General features: G+C 42.5%; 1 protein-coding gene across 6 annotated transcripts in view; it reads left to right on the top strand.

The window, feature by feature from the left end:
- The window catches only part of MAGI2 (membrane associated guanylate kinase, WW and PDZ domain containing 2), a 1,098,994-nt gene that overhangs the window by 915,229 nt on the left and 160,561 nt on the right, over positions 1–23,204 (top strand). For 4 of the 6 annotated variants that reach the window (XM_033957935.1, XM_033957936.1, XM_033957930.1 and 1 more), the window contains exon 13: positions 19,006–19,047. The exons of the other annotated variants lie outside the window; for them this stretch is intronic. In XM_033957935.1, the coding sequence (XP_033813826.1) occupies positions 19,006–19,047 (42 nt within the window). The remainder of the gene's footprint in view (positions 1–19,005; positions 19,048–23,204) is intronic. 6 annotated transcript variants of the gene reach the window in all.

The raw sequence follows: 23,204 nt of genomic DNA on the forward strand, positions 1-23,204 counted from the left end.
GGACTTCTGATCGACAAGTTGATGAAGCCATCCGTGCAATTCGCGGTGGCGGCAAAAAGGGCGAACAGAATGCTAGGAATGATAAAGAAGGGGATCACGAACAGATCGGAGAAGGTTATCATGCTGCTGTACCGGGCCATGGTGCGCCCTCACCTGGAGTACTGTGTCCAGCACTGGTCGCCATACATGAAGAAGGACACAGTACTACTCGAAAGGGTTCAGAGAAGAGCGACTAAAATGGTTAAGGGGCTGGAGGAGTTGCCGAACAGTGAGAGATTGGAGAAACTGGGCCTCTTCTCCCTTGAAAAGAGGAGACTGACAGGGGACATGATCGAAACATTCAAAGTACTGAAGGAAATAGACTTAGCAGATAAACACAGATTGTTCACCCTCTCCAAGGTAGAGAGAACGAGAGGGCACTCTCTAAAGTTGAAAGGGGATAGATGCCGTACAAACGTGAGGAAGTGCTTCTTCACCCAGAGAGTGGTAGAAAACTGGAACGCTCTTCCTGAGTCTGTTATAGGGGAAAACACCCTCCAGGGATTCAAGACAAAGTTGGACAAGTTCCTGCTAAACTAGAACGTACGCAGGTGAGGCTGGACTCATTTAGAGCACTGGTCTTTGATCTGGGGGCCGCCGCGTGATCGGACTGCTGGGCACGATGGACCACTGGTCTGACCCAGCAGCGGCAATCCTTATGTTCTTATTAAAGCATCACTGTGGGAATTGAGTTGCAATTATGCAAAAAATTTTGTCAGATGAACAAGTGTGTGCCAGCAGATTCGTGGGGGACATTTATCAGATGTGTTCCATACTTAATCACAATGTGCGTACTCTATACTACAATAAAATATCAGCACTTTGTGAATTAATTATGCTTTTTATTAATAAATTAAACCCCCCCCTTTTTTTTTTTTTCCAAAACCGCGCAAGAGTTTTTATAGCACTGGCCGACACGTTGAATGCTCTGCACTGCTCCAACGTTCATAGGGACTCTGTGACCATCAGAGCAGCATAGAGCATTCAGCGTGCCAGACGACGCTATAAACCTCTTGCGCAGTTTTGTAAAAAAGGGGGAGGGGTAAATCTCGCATTCTAATTGGGAAACCCTTTAGATTCTATTTGATTGGTAGTTCTAGATCAAAGTGCTGATGGTGTGCGTCGTCTTGACAAAACTGTGCCAGGATTTGCTTCATCGGTTCACCAAGGCAGAGACCCTTGACTCAAGCCGTTGGGCACAGAAACACGGCCTGTGTCAGGCCTAAATAAAAATCAGTCCCAATTTGTGAGACCCTTGGAGCTTTTTTATTCTTTATGTTCAGAGTTAAGATTCAGCAGCTCTGAATATGAGCCTTTGGGGCTTACAGCGTGACTTGACCAGGCGGGTGCCTTTCCTGCCCAATTAAATCTCTTGGAATCTCAAGCACTTTTCAAGATCTGATTGTATGCCGAACACTTAAGCCCAATTTGGAGTTGGTTGCCGAGGTCACAAGCCTCCGCTCTCGGTGTCAATTAAGGAATTTTCACACCAGACAAACACACACTCACTCACTATAGATATATGTCACGCCACCTACCCTTAGGCATAGGCTGAGTCTCTGCTCGCATCACTGTTCACATGGGCCGAGCCTCTTGTCGTTCACATCACCCACCATTAAGCATTGGCCAAGTTTCTACTTGTCATACCACCCACCTGGCAGTGTGGTCAGAGTATACAATAGACTTCATATTAGATACCTGGGGGTAATATCTAATAAAAATAATCCCCACAGGTAAAAACAAATAAGAGAATCCCATGCCTTCCATCCAGTGTTAATAGGCTTTGAACTAAGCAGCTTCCTTCACCGTAGCCACCTCACAAGAAAAATGAGCTCCGCTCTCACTTCCTTCTTTTATGGGGAGTAGACTCCTGCCTCATGCTCTACCTCACCATTTGATTGGAGGGCCCTTCTGACTTATGGCTTCTATTGGAAGGGCCAGAGGGCCTGCCTGTAAATGTCATATGATCTCCCTATTCTAGCCTTTTCCCCCCCGGAATTGATTTTCTGGTTCTCTGTACTGGGTGAGCTGAGCTCCTTTTTTCCCCTTTCAGAACTGAAGCTGATTCTTTGGTGCCAGTTCCCACCTTCACCTTTTACTCCCTGCTCTGGGTTTTCATATGGGATCGGGCACGGAACCCATCACAGTGCGTCGAAAAGCATAATGATATTCCAACACATTAAATACTTGCATGCAGTTGATTAACATTTCAGGAGCAGGTATATACGGTGCTATCCCACGAGGACTGTTTTCAGCCTCTGAGTAATTCAATTGATCATCTGCGAAAGACAGGTGCCACTTCCAGGTTCATATTTTTAAAGCAGATCTTTCTTGCTTAATGGCTGGCAGAGGTTAGTCTAATGCAGGAATGAAGGATTTTCTGACTTTAATGTGCCGTTTTTCCTTAAGTATCTAACTCTTGTTATTCTTTTTTTTTTTTGAACATCATTTTTATTAAAGAGACCACAAGAGAAACAAGCTTGTATCCAAGAATGCATAACAAAAATGCAAATACTGGCAGGTAGTACATAGGCAGAACATCATCTAAATGGCAAGATAAACCACTAAAGCATAGGATAATCCAATCAGAAAAAACAAGAAAGACAGCCCGCCTCTTCTGTGAGCCTCAGAAATTTTGGAAAATATTCCACCCCACCCCAAGAACATCCCATAAAAGAAGGACCACACATACCAACCAACACAAAGCAGTCAACCAGGCAGTCAAAACCCTCTCATACTCCCCATTCATACCGACCCCCCCTCCCTTCCCACCGGAGAACCAGAGGTAGCTGCAGGAACCAGATAAGCCAGCACTTCAGGGTTCGAGGAGCGTTTATAATAGCAAAGTTCGAAACGTGCCAGCTCTATCATCTGAGTGAGCCAACTGTCCAATGGAATAGACCCCGCCTGAACCCAATAGCGTAAAATTGTACGTTTGACCATCAACAAAATCAGGTAAATAAAGCGCCGCTGCGGTACCGTAAAGCCCTGTTCTTTCAACAGGGCCTGGTCCCCAAGGAGCAACGTCTTGTAATCCCACTCAACTGAACGCTGCAGGACCAGCTGTATTTGCGCAAAAGAAAAGTTCCAGATGGATAGGTCAGGACATTCCAAAAAAGAGTGTAAAACTGTCCCCGGGTCCCCTTGTTATTCTATCTTATCTGTCTGTATGTTCCATCTCCACATTTGACATCTAGTAATAGGGTTAGCAGATGTTCAGATTTACCCGGATATGTCCTCTTTTTAGAGGGCATGTCCAGGCATCCGGATGGCTTTTCAAAACCTGGCATTTTGTCCGGGTTTTGAAAAGCAGATTGCATCGGAAGGGGCATGAGCGGATGCCCTCCCAACCAAGACAAGCAGGCTGAGGAGTGCTGATAGACAGAGGCTGTACCATGCAACCACAAATCAACAAAATAATAAAAACATCATTCGCCACTACGAGAAATCTAAGACAAGTTCAAAAATTCTTCGACAGAAAACAATTCCAACTCACGTGGTTCAATCACTAATCCTAGGCCTAATAGACTACTGCAACATACTATATCTCCCCTGCCCAGCAACAACGATGAAAACAACTTCAAACAATACAAAACACAGCCCTAAGACTTATCTATTCGTTGAAAAAATACGACCACATCACAGAGGCATACCACGACTCACACTGGCTCCCAATACAAGCCAGAGTACACTTCAAATTCCATTGCCTACTATTCAAAGCTATAAACGGAAACAGCCCTACCTACTGGAACAATCGACTAACTCATTCCACCTCAAACAGACATAGGAGAACCCACACAATATTCACACCCCCGCCAGCCAAAAATGTCGAACGAAGAAAAATGTATGACAACCTACTGGCCACCAGAGCAGCGAAACTGGACTGAGAACTCACCAATCTGCCAACTTCGACCACAGACTACAAAACCTTCAAAAATGAAACAAAAACCCTACTCTTCAAAAAAATACATAAAACCAATATAATACAACCAAACATGCTCCGAACTCCTCCTGCAATATCAACTACTCCTTAGCAAATCAGAAAATGTTCAAACTATTCCCTAAGTACTCCTTAATATCTTGACAATATGTACTTCTTAATATCATAACAATTCTTATGTAATCTGCCTTGAACCGCAAGGTAAAGGCGGAATAGAAATCACTAATGTAATGTAGAACTGGGCGGGCCTGGGGACAGCTCTGTCTGGATTTTACATACGTAAAATCTGGTAACTATCTATTAAGATGTTTTAATGTATATTGTGTTGACAGTGTAAGTGGCATCTGTGCCTTAATGTGTATTGTTGTTCACTTATACTTCTGTAATTGTCCAGCTTCTTACTGTACGCTGTCGTGGGTGAATTTCTTCAACACAGTGATAAATAAGTAAACCAAACCAATGAATGGCTCTAGAACAGTGTTTTTCAACCTTTTTACACCTATGGACCGGCAGAAATAAAAGAATTATTCTGTGGACCAGCATCGGTCCGTGGACCGGCGGTTGAAGAACACTGGGCTAAGTCGTGGGCCAGACCCCGCCCATCTCTACCCAATCTCCACCCCAGACCCCGCCCCCATAATAGTACTAATTGCACCTTGCACGTCCCGTGCCTCATCTGGAAGTCTTCCTTCTGACGTTGCAACGTCAGAGAGAAGGCTTCCGGTTCAGGCACAGGATGCCCGTAGGAGACACTGCCCGTGGCTTTGTGCACTGAATCGATTAGGAAGAGGCAGCTGGCTCGAAGATAACGCCGCATCGATCGCACCATGGACTGGCGGTTGAGGAACACTGTTTTGGGCCTGATGCACGTGCTGGCCCTGTGGACCGGCAGGAAATTTCTGTGGACCGGCACTGGTCCATGGACCGGTGGTTGAAGAACACTGCTCTAGAATGTCATTTCCTGGAAAGCATGGGGATGGGGTGGGAGGGCAGGAGCTAGAATACAGAGTATAGTGTTGTGTTAAATTCATAACTTGTCTAGATAGAGGATAATAGAAATACTAAAAGATTTGATTGAGGCCCTCTAGGTTTTTGGCCCATTATAGGACAAAATCTGTAATGAATGTATCCAAGGGAGGTTAATAGCCACTGGTAGCCATTATTACAACTAAACGTAACCTTGAGGTCAATGGTCAAGCACAGATCGGTAGCCCATAAGTCTCTTTATTCAAAGCAGCTTAATTACTGTTGTTGATCACAAACTAGAGAATGACACGGGGGACAAATTTTTTTCCCGATCCTGTGGGAACTCATTTTCCCGTCCCATCCTGGCGAGTCCTTTTCCTGTCCCCGCCTCGTTCCTGCAAGCGCCATTCTCACCTGCACAAGCGTCAAGCACTAAACCATAAGTGCTCGAGGCTTGTGCGGTTAAGGCAAAGCTTACAGGAATGGGGCAGGGACAGGGAAAAATTTGTCCCCGTGTCATTCTCTGTCGCAAACCTCTTTGGATATGTACAAAGCATAGCTGTTTTTGTTTTATATACCATCTGACAGTCTTTATAAAGCTCCGGGTACGTTCATTTTAACTTACGAAGTTCATCCAGCATGGGGTCTACTTAGTTTATGTTAACAATGGTGTCAGCATGTTAAAAGAATCCATTCTTGTATTTTGCTTACCATTTCCATTTTATATTTGTCTAAAAGCAAAAAACAGAAAGCTTGCCAGCATTCATTGTTAACTACCGCAGTTGATGTAAATGTGCAGTTTATGAAATATAGCTTGCCCAAAATGCTGTGCAGTGAGGCATTAATCATGCACCCATATGGAAACATAGAAACATAGAAACATAGAAATTGACGGCAGAAAAGGGCTACAGCCCATCGAGTCTGCCCATACCAATGACCCACCCCCTGACTCCTACTCTCCCAGAGATCCCACATGAATATCCCATTTTCTCTTGAAATCTAACACGCTGCTGGCCTCAATCACCCTCTGAGGCAGCTCGTTCCAATGATCTACCACCCTTTCAGTGAAGAAGTACTTCCTCGCATCACCTTTAAATTTCCCTCCCCTGATTTTCAGCGACTGACCTCTGGTTACTGAGGGCCCTATAAGACTGAAGATATCATCTTTCACCTCTATACGCCCAGTAATATACTTAAAGGTCTCAATCATGTCCCCTCTCTCTCTTCGCTCCTCCAGTGAGTACATCCGCAGTTTTTTTAACCTTTCTTCATACGTGAGTTCCCTGAGCCCCAAAACCATCCTGGTAGCCATTCGCTGAACCGACTCAATTCTCAACACATCTTTTCGGTAGTGTGGTCTCCAGAATTGAACACAATACTCGAGATGAGGTCTCACCATGGATCTGTACAGCGGCATTATGACTTCAGGTTTTCTGCTGACAAAACCCCTACGGATACAGCCCATCATTTGTCTTGCTGCCAATCTTTTCCTAATAGGAACTCAGTTTATTTTCCTCTCAGGGAAATCAGTGTAATGTATTATGTTTCAGCCATTAGAAGAAAATAACCATTAGAGAAAAGCTCAGCAAAGTGAAATTGTACAAAAAGAAGTATATCACCCCAAAAATTTTAAAAAATTGTTTAATTCCTTACGTTTTTGTTTTTTTTTTCCTTCTTGCATTATTAAGGGCATGAAAAGTGATGATCTAGGCGTTACTGGTAGTCTCTTCTTGGATTATATCATGAAAGGAAAGATTGTCTCACCGAAGTGGAGCAGAACTAAGAGACTCTGTGGAAAGAAATCACTAGCAGATTGCTAGCCAGAGAGCCCTGCAGAGAGTGATAATTATCCCCCAAAACAATCTAGAACTACCTACTAGCCGTTGAAGAGTGACTTACAATTGTATAACAATACAAATAACTCAAGAATGCTGAATCCCTCTGCTGGCAACCAACAAGACTAAAGAAAAAGGAATAATATATTTTATAGTCTGGAACAAATAGGGTTACCAGATTTTCCAATCGGAAAATCCATATCCCTAGACCCGCCCCCCAGGTCCACCCAATTCTACCCATCCCCTCCCTGTAAAGCCCCAATCCCACTGCCTGCTCTTGTCAGGCAGGAGGACATCACGAGCACGTGCGTGTGACATCATCTGCGGATGCCCTCCTGCCCAACACTGATTTCTTCAAAGCTTTTCAAAACCAAGACGGACCCTCGGACATGTCCTCAAAAGGAGGACAGGTCTGGGGAAATCCGGACGTCTGGTCACATATATACAGTCAGCATTTTATTAAACACTGACCATTGCTAGCTAAATTAGGCTTGGATATTTAGTGCCAGGCCAACCTCTAGTAGTATCATGAAACTACCACTAGAGGTTGTCACAATAATTTTTAGCAAGAGCTGTGAGGGGCAGGAATGATGAGGCATGTTCCTACCCTAACCTCTTCAAGTAGGCCAGCTGACTTAGGGGGAAGGCTTGGAGAGGAGTCAAGCTTTGTAAGGGTTTGGGCTTTGCTGGGTGCGGAGGGCTGGGGAGGTATTAGGCTTTGCTAGGGAGAGGGCCTGTAGGGTGTAGGATTTCTATAGGGGCAGAGGACTGAGAGGGGGCTTGAGCTTGTTAAGGTAGAGGGATCCTAGAGGAGGGAGATCTGGGAGGGATCAGGATTTGTGAGGGGGAAGGCTTAGCTAGAGGAAGGAGGACCAGAAGGGTTGATCTTTGTAGAGGGGCAGGAGGAAAGGGGATCAGACTGTGCTCAGAGGGCAGGAGAGGACTGATCAGGCTGTGCCTGGGGAGGAAAGTAAAGGGATTAGACTATGATTGGGTGTGTGTGTGTTGGAGGGAAGGCACAGCAGCTAGAAATTGGAATGACAAGTGAGTTGATTAAACTGTTCAAAGTTGTTAAAACGCATACAGATTGAGAAAAATTGCAGGCAGACCTTAAGAAACTGGAAGACTGGGCATCCAAGTGGCAAATGAAATTTAATGTGGACAAATGTAAAGTGTTACACATTGGGAAGAATAACCCAAATCAAAGTTACCAGATGCTAAGGTCCATCATTGGGGTTAGCGCCCCAAAAAAGGATCTGGGTGTCATTGTAGACAATTCGATGAAACCTTCCGCCCAAAGTGCGGCGACGGCCAAAAAAAGCAAACAAGATGCTAGGAATTATTTAAAAAGGAATGGTTAACAAGTCTAAGAAACTTATAATGCCTCTGTATCGCTCCATGGTGCGACCTCACCTGCAGTATTGCATTCAGTTCTGGTCTCTTTATCTAAAGAAAGATATAGAGGCACTGGAAAAGGCTCAAAGAAGAGCGACCAAGACAATAAAGCGGATGGAAAGACTAAAGACTATAAAGGACAGGACGCTTCCCTTGCCTCTTTCTCTGTACTATTTGCGTTGTGAGGCGAAAACCTTCTTCATTCCTTTGCTGAGATATTCAAAGCAGTCATGAGGAGGAATAAGGGGTATAAGAAGAGAAAAAGTATAATGTGGAATATTTGACTACAAGACCTGAAATGTCAGAACAAGTAGGAGAAGCATGCAGTGAATGACTCATGGAAATCTTTCCAACCCCTCTGCATATACAGTATATATATATGTGTGTGTATATATATATATAATATATATATACATGAGTATGTTTGTTTGTGTGTATGTCTGTGATGACCAGTATAGAAACCTAAGGATTGAATTGGATTATGTATGTTTAAGTGGATATATGAGTGCATGTTTCTACATGTATGTACATTTGTTGTTTTGTGTGTATGACTAGCGGTGAGCCCCAGGGCTCGGTACTTGGGCCCATCTTATTTAATATTTTCATCAATGACCTAGAAGAAGGAACATCCAGTGAGATCATCAAGTTTGCAGATGACACAAAGCGATGCCGGGCAATCAGATTGCAGAAGGATAGCAAGGAACTCCAGAGTGACTTGTGTCAATTAGAGAAATGGGCAGATAAATGGCAGATGAAGTTTAATGTGTAAAAGTGCAAAGTAATGCATTTAGGCAGAAAGAACAAGGAACACGAGTATAGAATGTCAGGTGCAACTCTGGGTAAGAGCGAACAAGAAAAGGACCTGGGTGTACTGATAGATAGGACCCTGAAACCTTCGGCACAATGCGCGCCTGCGGCAAAGAAAGCAAATAGAATGTTAGGCATGATAAAGAAAGGAATCACGAGTAGATCGGTGAAAGTTATAATGCTGCTTTATAGGGCAATGGTCAGACCACACTTGGAATACTGTGTCCAACATTGGTCTTCCAACCTAAAGAAGGATATAAAACTGCTGGAGAGGGTGCAGAGACGAGCAACGAAGCTAATAAAAGGTATGGAGAACTTGGAATATAAGGAACGACTTAAGAGACTGGGATTGTTCTCCCTTGAGAAAAGGAGACTGCGAGGGGATATGATCGAGACTTTCAAAATACTGAAAGGAATCGACAAAATAGAGCAGGAAAAAAAATTATTTACAATGTCCAATGTGACACGGACAAGAGGACATGGACTGAAGCTAAGGGGGGACAAGTCCAGGACAAATATCAGGAAGTTCTGCTTCACGCAACGAGTGATGGACACCTGGAATGCTCTCCCAGAGGAGGTTATTGCGGAATCCACCGTTCTAGGATTTAAAAGCAATCTAGATGCACATCTCCTTACGAGAGGCATAGAGGGATATGGGTGACTAAAATTACGCCAGGTGTACACCTGGCTGGGCCTCCGCGTGTGCGGTTCGCCAGACTTGATGGACCGAAGGTCTGATCCGGAGATGGCAGTTCTTATGTATCTATTTGTGTTCTGTGTTAGAGAGCTGCACGAGAATGGGGTTTGCGGGAATCCCTTGGAGTCCACAGGAATCTTGTGGTGATGGCCACAGTACCTGCGGGATTCCCGCAGAAGTGTATACTTTGCCAGGCCAGCCTAGTACCTATCAAGGAGGACTCCTTGTTCCACAGCTTCCCCATCCTCCCTTCAGCGATCAGTGGAGCTGCACTCAGGCATGCCTAGGCCAGCAGCATCAGGTCACCTGACCAACTCTCCAAAATGGCTTCCCAGGTCAAAAGGCTGTTTTCCTCTCGTTGCAGCTTCTAGCCAAACAGAGCTGCTGTTGAGGGGACGAGAGTTTGGGGATGAAGTGCAGCCGGAGCCACTGTTGGAGATAAGTTGAATTTTGTATAAGTGCTATCGGTTTGTTATTTTGTTCCCGTTTACTGAAGGATGGCGCTGCTAGAACTCTAGGTGGGCCAACGCTTTAAATGCCCCATGGGTTTTCTTCAGTGAGTTAGTGCCAGCGTGAACGTTATAAAATTAAATAATGAAGAGTATGTGGACTTATGGAGTTTTTTTTTCTGACCAATGAAGCATGAGCAGCAATCTTGAATTATTGTAGGAATTATTATTATTTGTATATATCACTTAAATCCTAAATTATTATTATTTATATATTGCTTAAATCCTAAGTGGTTTACATCCAGGTACTTTATCATATTTCCCTATCTGTCCCCATGGGCTCAAATTCTATCTATTGGGGCAATCAGGGGATTAAGTGACTTGCCCAGGGTCACAAGGAGCAGCGAGGGATTTTAACCCTCAGGGTGCTGAGGCTGTAGCGCTAACCCCCACACCACACACTCCCCTAAATTGTTTGCATTTTCTCCCAAGGTGTTTTTTCTCCATATAATACAGATTGAAACCATTTAATACCGAGTATACATGAGCTGATATAGTACTTATTTTCTGAATTGTTCAGCTCACCTCTATTATTGTTGTACATGTAACATAGAAACGCTATCATCTTAAGGACTCTAGGCAGTCTAAAATGATATCTCATTTACTGGAGGGAGTGGGACCTTATTACAAAGTTTTATATTACATTACAAAGCTTTTTGCATTCTGCCTTAACCCTTAGGAGTTTCAGGTGGCAACCAGAGCGCATCCGCTCAAACTCAAGGGTGGGAAATTTCATGGTGACATCAGGAAACACTTCTTCACCGAAAGAGTGGTTGATCGATGGAATGATCTTCCACGTCAGGTAGTTGAGGCCAGTAACGCACTCGACTTCAAGGGACAATGGGATAAACATGTAGGTTCGCTCCGGAGAAATGCTTAAAAAGAGGGTTCTTGTTGAGGAAGGTTTCTTGGAGTGGGTTCGCTCCGGGAAATTCTTAGAGGGAGGGTTCTTCGAGTGGGCAGACTTGTTGGGCCGACGGCCCTTTTCTGCCGTCATACTCTGTGTTTCTACGACAATAAAGCAGATGACCGGAAAAAAACCCAGTTAAACAGGCAATATTGAAAAAATCAAAAATGTAACATAGCAGATGATGGCAGATAAAGACCCGAATGGTCCATCCATTCTGCCCAACCTGATTCAATTTCTTTTTTCAAATTTTTTTCTTCTTAGCTATTTCTGGGCAAGAATCCAAAGCTCTACCTGGTACTGTGCTTGGGCCCCAACTGCTGAAGTCTCGGTCAAAGCTCACTCCAGCCCATCCACACCTTGCCTTGAATAAAACTGTTTTTAAAAGCTTTCTAAAAATGAAATAATTAGCTTCTGATCTAACAGTGAGAGGAAGTTTTATTTCAAATAGTCGGAGCTTGATAACTAAAAGAAGCGCTAAGTTGACGGAATAGCTTCATTGATTTAGCCAATGGAAATTGTAAACAGAATTGATTTTGTTGTATATGGCCCTGTCTACCAATTGTAGGAAACTATATCCAGCCAATAAGAATGAGCTAGGCCATGTAAAATATTAAAAGCCAACACTCGGAGCTTATAAGTAATCCTAGCAGAAACAGGTAACCAATGCAATTGAACAAAGTAAGGTGTAATCCTTTCACATTTGGGAATCGAGAATATAACTCTTAACTGCAGTATTTTGAACAGTTTGTAATCTCTTTAGAAGCCTTGTAGCACATCCAAGATAAACTATGGCCCTCTTTTACTAAGGTGCGCTGACCGATTAGTGAATGCTAAACGCTAACGCGTGCATGTTAGTCAATGATCCAATTGCGAAAGAATTAATGACTGGACCACTGGACCACTGGACTGGACTAGTGAAAATGCTAAGTATCTTTTCAACTGGAAACAGGATTTAGGAAGGGTGTTTATACAACAAGACTGGGCACTTCTTCATCGGAATACTTTTCGACGGGTATCAACATCAACGAATTTGGTGGAAAATGAGATCAAATCTTTGTATAAAATAAGTTCTTTACTCCGTCACGTATTGTTTATTTCTCCCAGGGAAGTGACGGTAAATGTTGGCAGGAATGTGGACAACCAGGCACCGTATCGCCATGTCTGGTTTAAATGTATTTATTTGTGAGGCAGAAGTGCTTTGCTTTATTTTAGCAACTCATCGGACAAGGTTTTATCCATATTTGTTATCTATCTTTTATACCATTGAGTGAATACTGACCTGGACCCCTAAATAAGGTATTTTTCCGAAACACGGACCATGTAGGGTCCGTATTACATCACACGTCGGTCATTCATGAAGTGGAGATTATTTGATTTTTGATTATTTTTATTTGACTTGTCTTAATAAATGTCTTGTCGAGATCATTGCATTCCAAGTTTCCAAGTTTATTAAATGTCTTGATTTATCGCCTATTCACATTTCTAGGCGATGTACAAATTATTCAAAAAGTTAATTAATATATCATTTACATTAAAAACAAACACAAAAAAGAAAAATTAAACCTTAAATGGGATATAACTGACAATACTAAAACATAAGGAAAGTTATTTAATTCGAGGGTTACATACAGTTATTATGTTTAAAAATTCAAGGGAAATACATTAGGAGGGGTAAACAAAAAATTTAAAGAATTAAATTGACAAAGCAGAGAGATTTAGTCAATAGTAGACTTAATCATTAAATGCATCTATAAATAAGAAGCTTTTAAGAAGAGCTTTAAATTTTCCTAAATTTTTTTCTAGTCTTAGGTAAAGTGGGAGGTTATTCCAGGACTGAGGGGCTGTTATAGAGAAGATTGTGGTACGTCTTGTATTGATGACTTTCAATGAGGGAATAGCTAATAGATGTTGATCCTGTGATCTGAGAGATCTAGAGGAAGTATACGGTATTAATACTCTATAGATAAAGGCAGGAGTTTTAGATTCTAAGGTTTTATGTGTGAGTAGGCATTGTTTGTAAATGATACGGTGTGCTACCGGAAGCCAATGTGCTTTCTTGAGTAAAGGTGACACATGGTCAAATTTTTTAGCATTATATATAATTTTAATGGAGGCGTTCTGTATTATCTGTAATCGTCTAAGCTCTTTTTGTGGCAAACCAATGAATAAGGAATTACAATAGTCAAGTTTAGAAATTACAAGAGAATGAAGTAGGATATTCAGAGATTGTGTACATAAAAATTTTGAAATAGATCGAATCTGACGGAGTCTGTAAAAGGTTGACTTGACCACTTGGCTTATATGATCATGAAAAGATAATTTGTTGTCAAAAATTACTCCTAAGATTCTAATGTTTTTGGCCATTTGCAAAGGAATGCCCTTAATAGATATAGGAGAGGAAAGTGTTTCATCTTCTTTCCATGGAAAGAACATAGTGTTAGTTTCAACAGTCTTTTCTTCTTTAGTGTCTGGACTTCCTTTCTCTGACTGCGAAATACCTGTGCCTTTGCTTTGTTTGTTTTTGTGATTTATGCAACGCTTGTGCCAATTTATTTACAAACCCATTTGAACTGCCTACATGGATTGATCCTGCTTTGTTTCTTCTTTTTAATATGTCATTGTTGAGAGAGACACCAGATGTCTTAAAGGTGCTTTTCCCCTGTCTGGTAGTGATTCACCGCATGGTAGCCACTAATGGCGTTCACGTGAGATTTCCAAACTTGCATCCATATGACCAGCTCTCTGGGGTGAGCGGTTTCTAGCTCAGTAAACTGACTTCTCATAAAAAGGCAGACTGGACAATTTTGTGACAATCTGGTTGCCATTTCTTTTGCGTTTTCCAACTTATGCTACCGTGAGGACTTTGAGAGGCAGGAGTACATAGGCGATGCTATATAGTTCCGATTAGGGTGTCTATGTTGATGGGAATCTATCACTATATTTGAGCTGAATGGCTGGTTATTGTCCTCTTCCTTAGTTGTCAGCCTCTTGGTTTAATGTTGGGGAATGGGAGGGGGGGGGGTTATTGGTTATATGCCTGCTTTGGTGGATGTTTACTTGTGTTTGTGTTTTCATTGAAACTCAATAGAAACTAAATTTGAAAAAGAAGTAACTACTTCTGAAGAATATGGGTATGGGCAAGGATGGAGGAGATTATTTGCAGGAAAGGGTGAGAATGGGTTAGATTCCAGGGGGGATGGGCAGGAACAGGTGAAATTTCTATCCCCATGCAATTCTCTGTTCTGTACAGTGATGTAGCACGGGGGGAGGCGGACTGCACCGGGCAGGGGCACTGGCCTCCTCCTCTCTGCCCAGCAACCTACCTCTTCAAATGATCACCAGCAGCAACCAGCATCTCTAGCCTGCTGCTGAAAGGACCAGGAAATGATGTCAGAGGGAGAACAGGAAGTGATGTCAGAGGGAGAGCTGAGATACTGCTTGCAGCTGGCAATCATTTTGAAGAGGTACGCTCAGGGGGCACACCTGGCAGGGAAGGAATACGGGGGAGGGATTCACAGCAAGAAGAAGTGCAGGGGCACATGGCATGGTAATGCGGGCCACCACCACCCTGGTTGCTTCCTTCCCTCACTACACTGCTGATTCTGTATGACTTTGTGTAAGAGAGCAGATGAGAGGAGAAGGCAGCTTGAAAAGTGTAATCCTTTAATTGCTGTGTTACAGTGTACAGGTATGTATTCTGGCACTGGTTCTCTCACAGAAATCTCCTGGGAACTTTTTTGGGGGTTGGGGGTCATTTTCTCTTCTGTCGCATAGCACATGGCGAAACTTTACTTCTGCTAGAGCAGGGGAGGCTTGTGCAGATGAGGACGGAGCTTGCAGGGATGCGGCAGGGATAGGAAAAGAACTCGCCAAGATGGGAAAATGAGTTCCCGCGGGGATGGGGAAAAATTTGTCCCCGTGTCATTCTCTAATGAGGGATCAGTGGGATCAAAAGCTGTAACTTGGTCCTGAAGAAACAAAATAAATCTTTCCCAGCATCCAGATGCATCATTATCTCAGTGACCATAGCTGTTAGAGTTATCACTGGGCTGTGTCCTTTAAGAAACCAGATTGGGATGAAGAAAATTTGTATAGGAAATCAATTAAGTGGCTAGCTACCAGTGTTTCTGTAACCTTGGCCATGAAAGGTAAATTTGAAACTGAACTCTAATGTGCTATGTTGGATGTAGGAGAACAGAGAAAAGTCACATTACCCTGAACTAAAAGTCCCTTGGTACTTCAGCTTTGGAGCCTTCCAGCTGTCAGTGGCAGATGGTGGAGGTCAAAACACATGGCAACTGGATTTGAAAGTTCAGGAGTCAAAGAATGCTAGTGAAATTAAAATCATATCCACTCCAATCTCCGTCACCAGCCAGTAGTAGTAATAGCCTCCCTAGACAGACATATTGTATGAGTTGGTTCTGCTACAGTATTTTCTGTCTACAGACAGAGTGGGCTAGGTGGCTTCTTCAGGTCTTTTCCAGCCCTGATTTTCCCAGAAAAAAATGTTTCTCACGTGTTTCCATTTTCCATAGTTAATTGTATGTGCAATCTATTTGTAAAGCTTAACACATGTGTGAAAGAAAACCATTTTCTATTTTAATTGTTTCGGAAGCAGGTAACTGTTTATGCACTGGTTGATGAGTTGACGCTTACGATCCAAATGTTGGCATCAGCGTCATCTAATGGGATCTTTAGTGGAGAAGACCTATCTTTGCACCACATAGGTAACTAACAAACGCGCCCCCCCCCCCCCACCCCCTCCTTTTTACTATGAACGTCGGGAGCAGCGTGGAGCATTCAGCACGGCTCCCTGCATTAAGAACCGCTATCACGGTTTGGTAAAAGGGGGGGGGGATAGTTAACTAAAAAAACTTTAATCACAAAAATATTGAGATTGAAGTACCATTGGAAGGGGAAGGGAGGGAGGGTTTGGGGAGGGAAGGTAGAGGGTATTTAATGATTTAAAACATGTAGTCATACATAGATTGAGTGGGGTTTGATGGGGCATGAAGGTATTTTCTAGGTTTATATGGGATGTATTTTACTCGATGCCTCATTATTATACTACCGCCTGGGAGTCTGACCCGACATGATATGTTTCGCACCTGAAGTGCTGTATCAAGGGTCTCCCTGTGAAATAGTGGAAGGAGTATGTTAGGTGACATTCACAACAACCTCCCCCACGACTTAAAACTGGTTTTATCCCATTCATTCATAAAAGCTAATAACTCACCGAGAGCTTGCGTGTCATCCGACTCTACAGTAACTATGAGAGGCAAAAGATGGCCGCGGCGTCTAACCTCGGGGTTTAAATATCCCTCCCTTCTCAATCAGTTGTTTCCACCCCTCTGCATCTCATTGGCCAGACCTCTATCCTATCAGTGAAGTCCATTCAATCTCCCCGTTCAACCCACGAGGCACCACAATATCCAATAGGAAAATGTGTCTCTGCTCACATTCATTAAGCTTCCTTAAATCTTTCCCACCATCCCTCCCAACAACTTTAGTAACAACGCACCACCGAATATCCTCCACTGTATGTTTATATGTAGTCCAATGTTCCACCAGAGGGGCCTGGGTGACTCCATGTGTTATGCATGATTTATGCTCTGTTAATCTGGTACGGATCGCTCGATTAGTCCGTCCAATATATATTAACCCGCATGGACACATGATCGCATAGATCACATCTTGTGTTGTACAGTTTGTATCAGTCTTTGATGTTAAAATAATGTCTCTCCCAGGTACCCTCCAGCTATGTCCCTCTATGGTAGATGAGCACCATTGAGTACACAAAAAATTTTGTAGAGCACTTATTTATTAAGAAAAAAATAATATAAAAATATATAGCATGAAAATGATAAAAATATAAAGGTACAGCCAATGATGAAGTGCCACATAATTCTTCCCGCAAATAAGAAATTAACATAGCGGTGGAGTGGTGGGGCTGAGGCGTCCTTTATTTGCTAAGAGAAACTTGTGATTTATACAGGTCCCATAGCTGTGATTGGGTCATTATTATACTAAGCACCTTGGTGTTGTATGTAATATTGACCACATCAAAATGTTCATCATATTATTATATTTGATGCATCATCATCATTGTTATACAAGTTTTAATGTTGTATTTGTTGTTGTTTGCATCAATAAAAATTGTTTGAACCTAATCACAAAAATAAAAAAATATAGCAAATTTTTTTCATGAGCATAGGATGCACCAATTGAGAGACAGATGCAATTCATTATTTGATTCCATGGACCAACTGGAGCCCAATGAAATGTAGCATAACTGAAATTTTGACTGCAAGTGGAGATTGCAGGGTCGATATTCAAAGCGATTTAGAGGGGCAGGAGAGGCTCTTGGACGGTTACATTGCTTGTGATATTCAGTGGGGAGAGTGTGGCGCAGCGGTTAAAGCTACAGCCTCGGCACCCTGAGGTTGTGGGTTCAAATGTTTAAATGTATTTAAACTTATTGTATAGTATTGTATTTAGACTCACTGTATTGTATTATATGTGGATTTATTGTATTGTATTAGCATTGTACTGTTCTAAGACCTTTGTTATTCGCTGAATGTCCAGCCTTCTTACAATGTAAACCGCCTAGAAGTCGCCTGACTATGGCGGTATAGAAAAATAAAGTTATTATTATTATTATTATTATTAAACCCACGCTGCTCCTTGTGTCTCTGGGCAAGTCACTTAATCCCCCATTGCCCCGGGTACATTAGAGAGATTTTGAGCCCACCGGTACAGACAGGGAAAAATGCTTGAGTACCTGAATAAATTAATGTAAACCGTTCTGAGCTCCCTTGGGAGAACGGTATAGAAAATTGAGTAAATAAATAAATTTAACTGGCTAGTGCTGCTGAATATCTGCACCAGTGTCTCGCAAACCTTTTTAGCTCCGGCACACTAAACAGAGCAAATGTTTTCAACGGCACATTATAATTGAAATTATGCCTCTGTATAGCTAAGCGAGCAGCATCTTTCACCTGCTGCTTGCACCAACCTGGACTCCCTTCTGATGTCACATCCTGGTCCAATGATAGGAAATGATGTCAGAAGGGAGCTGAGGCTGGCACGAGCAGCAGGTGGAAGATGCTGCTCACGCTGGCGAACATTAACAGAGGTACGCCAGGGGTGGAAAGGAGGAGAGGCGCCGGCGGTGACGGACTCTTGCGTACACGATGCACACATCATCTATTCTAGTATACATTTATTTTATGAATCATTTCTTGTGAAGGGGATTTAAAAAAAATAAATTTGGGGGGTCTCTCGTGGCAAACCCGGAGTCTCTTTGTGGCACACTACTGTGCCGTGGAACGCGGTTTGCGAGACACTGATTTACAGTAACCACTAAAGCCATATCCAGCTATTTTGAGGGTGGTCTGGGGTGGAATCAGAGGTTATGCAGTTAAATGTTAATATTCAGCACTTAATTGCCTAAGTTAACCAGACAAATCAGATTGCATGAAAATCAAACCTTTTTTTGTCCTTTAATCACTGAAGATTGCACTTAACCGGCTAAGGCAGGGATGGGCAACTCCGGTCCTCGAGGGCCGGAATCCAGTCGGGCTTTCAGGATTGCCCCAATGAATATGCATGAGATCTATTTGCATGCACTGCTTTCAATGCATATTCATTGGGGAAATCCTGAAAACCCGGCTGGATTACGGCCCTCGAGGACCGGAGTTGCCCACCCCTGGGCTAAGGGGTTCCCAGCCTCACAAACCTGGATATTCAGTGCTGGAGTCTGGCCATGTCCTGGCATTGAATATTTGGGCATTACCCCCTCCATTTTTATCATTTACACAACAGAGAAAAGCGGTGCTGTATTTATACAGAAATTCACGTTTAAATGCACAGAAATTGCACATTTAATTCCCCATTTTTCTATTCAGAACAAGTGCCGCCCAGGACTGGTTTCCGAATGGATTCCTCTGGCAAGTATTATGCTGTATCCGTTGCCCTTTCACCTAGCTGTGTTTTCCACTGTATGTTTTTTCATTATGTTCATGATTGTCCAGTCACTCTTCCGCATTGTATAAGCTTCCTGTCTGTTTTGTGCAGTTTAGCCGAGTGGCTCAACCACCACTAATGCATGTACCCCTGAGGTAGGGTTAGGAATTCAGCTAATCCTGAGTTCAGCTTTGGGCAAGTTTCCTTAAGAGGCCAGCTCACATTCCTGGTCCGAGATGATATGAAAAATAAGTATCGAAGTAAAGAATATGTACCATTTCCAAGTGACCTCTTTGGCTGTTTTCTAAATCTTGCCAGGAAATGAGCTGAAAATGTTTTCAAGCCTGAAAGACTTGCCTTATCACAATCTGTAAACTCATGCTCGGGATTTTAGTTAGTTAATGTCCCCATGGGGACAGGAGTATTGGACCATGGACAGTATTTTACAGGTGCGGAAAATGTCATGTTTGGCTGAGGTGACCGGGTAGTTCCACATTGTAGCTGAGGATGTTCAAATTATTTTTGAAAATGTAAACCCAAAGTAGTTTGCAATCAGGAATACATCTGTGAACTTGTAGTTCAAGTATGTCTAAGGTATGAGTAGAAGTACATTCATGTAAATGAATAAAATCAGGACAGCCTCAACCAATCCTTGTTAAACTAAACTAAACTAAACCTTAGGTTTGTATACCGCACCATCTCCATGGTCGTGGAGCTCGGCACGGTTTACAGGAATTGTAATGAGAAAGGAACTCCAGGAAAGGGCTAGATGAAGATCGGAGGAGAGAGGGAAGTTAGAGGGCTAGGATGTCAGATGAGGAGGGAGTGTTAGATTTTTGAGAAAAGATGTTTACGGAAGGGTTGAAGAGCATACAGGTTCCGAAGAGGGGAGGTAAGGTTGTTCCAGAGCTCGGTGAGTCTGAAGAGGAGGGAAGTCCCCAGTGTTCCTGGGAGGGAAATGCCTTTTAATGAGGGGAAGGATAATTTCGATTTTTGGGTGGGTCTGGTGGTATTAGGATTTGAGGAGTTCCAAGAAAGCGGAATTAATGGTGGAAGGATGCCGTGGAGGATCTTGAAAGTTAGGCAGATGCATTTGAAGTGGACTCTGGAAGTTATCGGAAGCCAGTGAAGCTTGAAAAGGAGCGGTGAGACGTGATCGAATTTACTTTTTGCAAAGATAAGCTTGGCCGCGGCATTTTGAATCCGTTGGAGTCTGTGAAGGTTTTTCTTCGTTAGGCATATGAAGATAGAATTGCAATAGTCCAGTCTGGAGAGGATGATGGATTGGACGAGAACAGCAAAATGTTTTTGGTGGAAACAGGATCTTACTTTCCTCAGCATGTGAAGGCTGAAATAACATTTTTTTTACCAGGGAGTTGAGGTGGTCATTGAAGGACAATGTAGAATCGATGATGACGCCCAGGACCTTGCTGGAGAATTCGAGCTGTAGCGTGGAGCCAGAGGACAGTGGGATTGAGGTGGGTAGCTGAACTAATTTTGAGCCGAGCCAAAGAAGTTTTGTCTTGGATTCATTCAATTTCATTTGGACGGTGTGGGCCCAAGATTGGAGGTTCGAGATACAAGAGGATATGTTCTCTGAGAGATTAGTGAGGTTCGAGTCGGTCTCGAGAAGGACAAGGATGTCATCAGCATAGGTGTAAATTGTTTCAAGGGGGGATAGATGGAGGAGTTTTAGAGAGGACATATAAATGTTGAAAAGGATAGGAGATAAAGGTGAACCTTGCGGGACTCCGCAAATAGGTATCCAGGGGAAGGATGAGGTGCCATTCATGTTGACAATGTAGGATCGGGAACAAAGGAATTTTGAGAACTTGTTGACATGAGCTTTCTAAATTCTGGTCATCTTTCACTTGTCTTGAGAGTATTTTTCACTTCAGGTCTTAAGAAACATGATGGCAGATAAAGGCCAAATGGCCCATTTGCAACATCCACTATCTCCTCCTCTCCCTATTGGCTAAGGCTCTTACACCTGCATTGTGATGTCATAGAACTTTATGGTTATAGAAACATTGTAACATGATGGCAGATAAAGGCCAAACATCCCATCCAATCTGCCCATCTGCAACATCCACTATCTCCTCCTCTCCCTAATGGCTAAGGCTATTAACATTTGCATCTCCTCTTCCTATAGGCTATGGCTCTTACACCTGCATTGTGATGTCATAGAACTTTATGGTTATAGAAACATTGTAACATGATGGCAGATAAAGGCCAAATTCTGCCCATCCGCAGTAACCATTATCTCTTTCTCTCTCCGAGAGATCCCACGTGCCTATCCCAGGCCTTCTTGAATTCAGACACATTGTCTCCACCACCTCTTCCGGGAGACTGTTCCACGCATCTACCACCCTTTCCGTAAAAAAGTATTTCCTTAGATTACTCCTGAGCCTATCACCTCTTAACTTCATCCTATGCCCTCTCATTGCAGAGTTTCCTTTCAAATGAAAGAGACAAAATTATATTATATTTTATTTATTTATCTTTTAATTTATACATACCACTTATATCCTAAGTGTTATTTACAATCAGCTACTTTATCATATTTCACTTCTGTCCCAGTGGGCTCAATCTCTTATCTATTACCTGGGGCAATAAGTGTATTAAGTGACTTGCCCAGGGTCACAAGGAGCAGTGAGGGATTTGAAACCACAACCTCAAGGTGCTAAGGCTTTAGCTCTAACCATTGCGCCACACACCCAGCCATATGTTGGCTATCTTCTTTAAGTATGCTAAATGCTGCTTTCTGGATTGTGAAGTACCTTTTTATGAGATTTCAGAATTCTGCTCCCAGTTACCACCCCCCTCCCTCCCCTCCAACATACACAACCACTCTCACACATTATTTACCCTTAGAACAAAGTGGGAAAAGGGAGCCTGGACTGCATCCGTGGGGAGCCATATAGTAAAGAGCAATCAGGGATGGTTTGCCTGGAAATCCTGAGGGACTGACTGTTCTTGATAATAATAATAACTTTATTCTTTTATACCGCCATAACCAAGAGTTCTAGGCGGTGTACATTAAAAAGAGAGCTGGACAATCAGTGAAATACAATAATACAGTAAAATTACAGGTATATTATAATAATAATAATAATAACTTTATTTTTGTATACCGCCATACCCAAGGAGTTCTAGGCGGTTTACATTAGATTAACAAAAAATTACAAGTGGTTTAAAAACAATTGAACACTATTAGAAGCAAGCAATAAATAACAAGTGGTTCGAAAACAATTGAACAATATTAGGAGCAAGGAGGTAGAATGAAGTTAGGAGAGAGAGGGGGGGTAGGTTAGGGGGGGAGGGGGTGGGTAGGTTGGGAAAAGAGAGGTGGAAGGGGGCAGGAGGAGATTGTTTATAAAATAGTTTAAATATAAAACTCTCATTAAGTAATAAACTTATCGAACAGAGTGGTCTTAATTAATTTCCGAAAAGAGCAATAAGATAACATAGCGTGTTGAATACCTAGGCATTTTCCAAGATTAAGCACTGCTTTAAGTTAAAGTAATGTACCAGTCACTTTTTTCAGTTGAATGGAGTAGTGCATGAGAATGTGAAAAAAAGTTTGAAAAAGATAAATAATTGAAAGAGAACCTACAGTAATTGAATCTCAAAACAGTGAAGAATAAGTTTAAATTATTTATGGTAAAGTTAGACATAAATAAACAGGTTTTTGGCCAGTGACTGGAGCAAGGAGCATTAAAACTACGCTGACCAATTCAGTCTATGATATCATGACTGTGCGTAGGCTCCATTTCTGAGGCCTTTTCCTATATAAAAGTGATTACATTATTTTGCATATAATTAATATATTTAATTGCACTTCTCTAGAAGAGTGGAAGATTAATTTATAGTGTGTGATTCTAATCGTATACACCACTCGGGTTAGTCTAATTTATTTAGAATACATTTACCTAGTCAAGGTTGTTGTCTACACCCATTAATTTTTGGATAAGCAAATAAGTAAAAATTTCTAGTTTCCCTTGATGGTCTATGCAACACAAAATGAGGAAAAAGGTAAGCTGGAGACAATCCCGATATCAGCTTAACCTTTTCCTATCGTGTGTCCCGGCTGACGGGACACTCCAAAAATGTCGTTGCCGTCGTATGTCCCATGGCATGG

This window comes from Geotrypetes seraphini, chromosome 9, assembly GCF_902459505.1.
Source record: "Geotrypetes seraphini chromosome 9, aGeoSer1.1, whole genome shotgun sequence".
NCBI classification, from domain to species: Eukaryota; Metazoa; Chordata; class Amphibia; order Gymnophiona; family Dermophiidae; genus Geotrypetes; species Geotrypetes seraphini.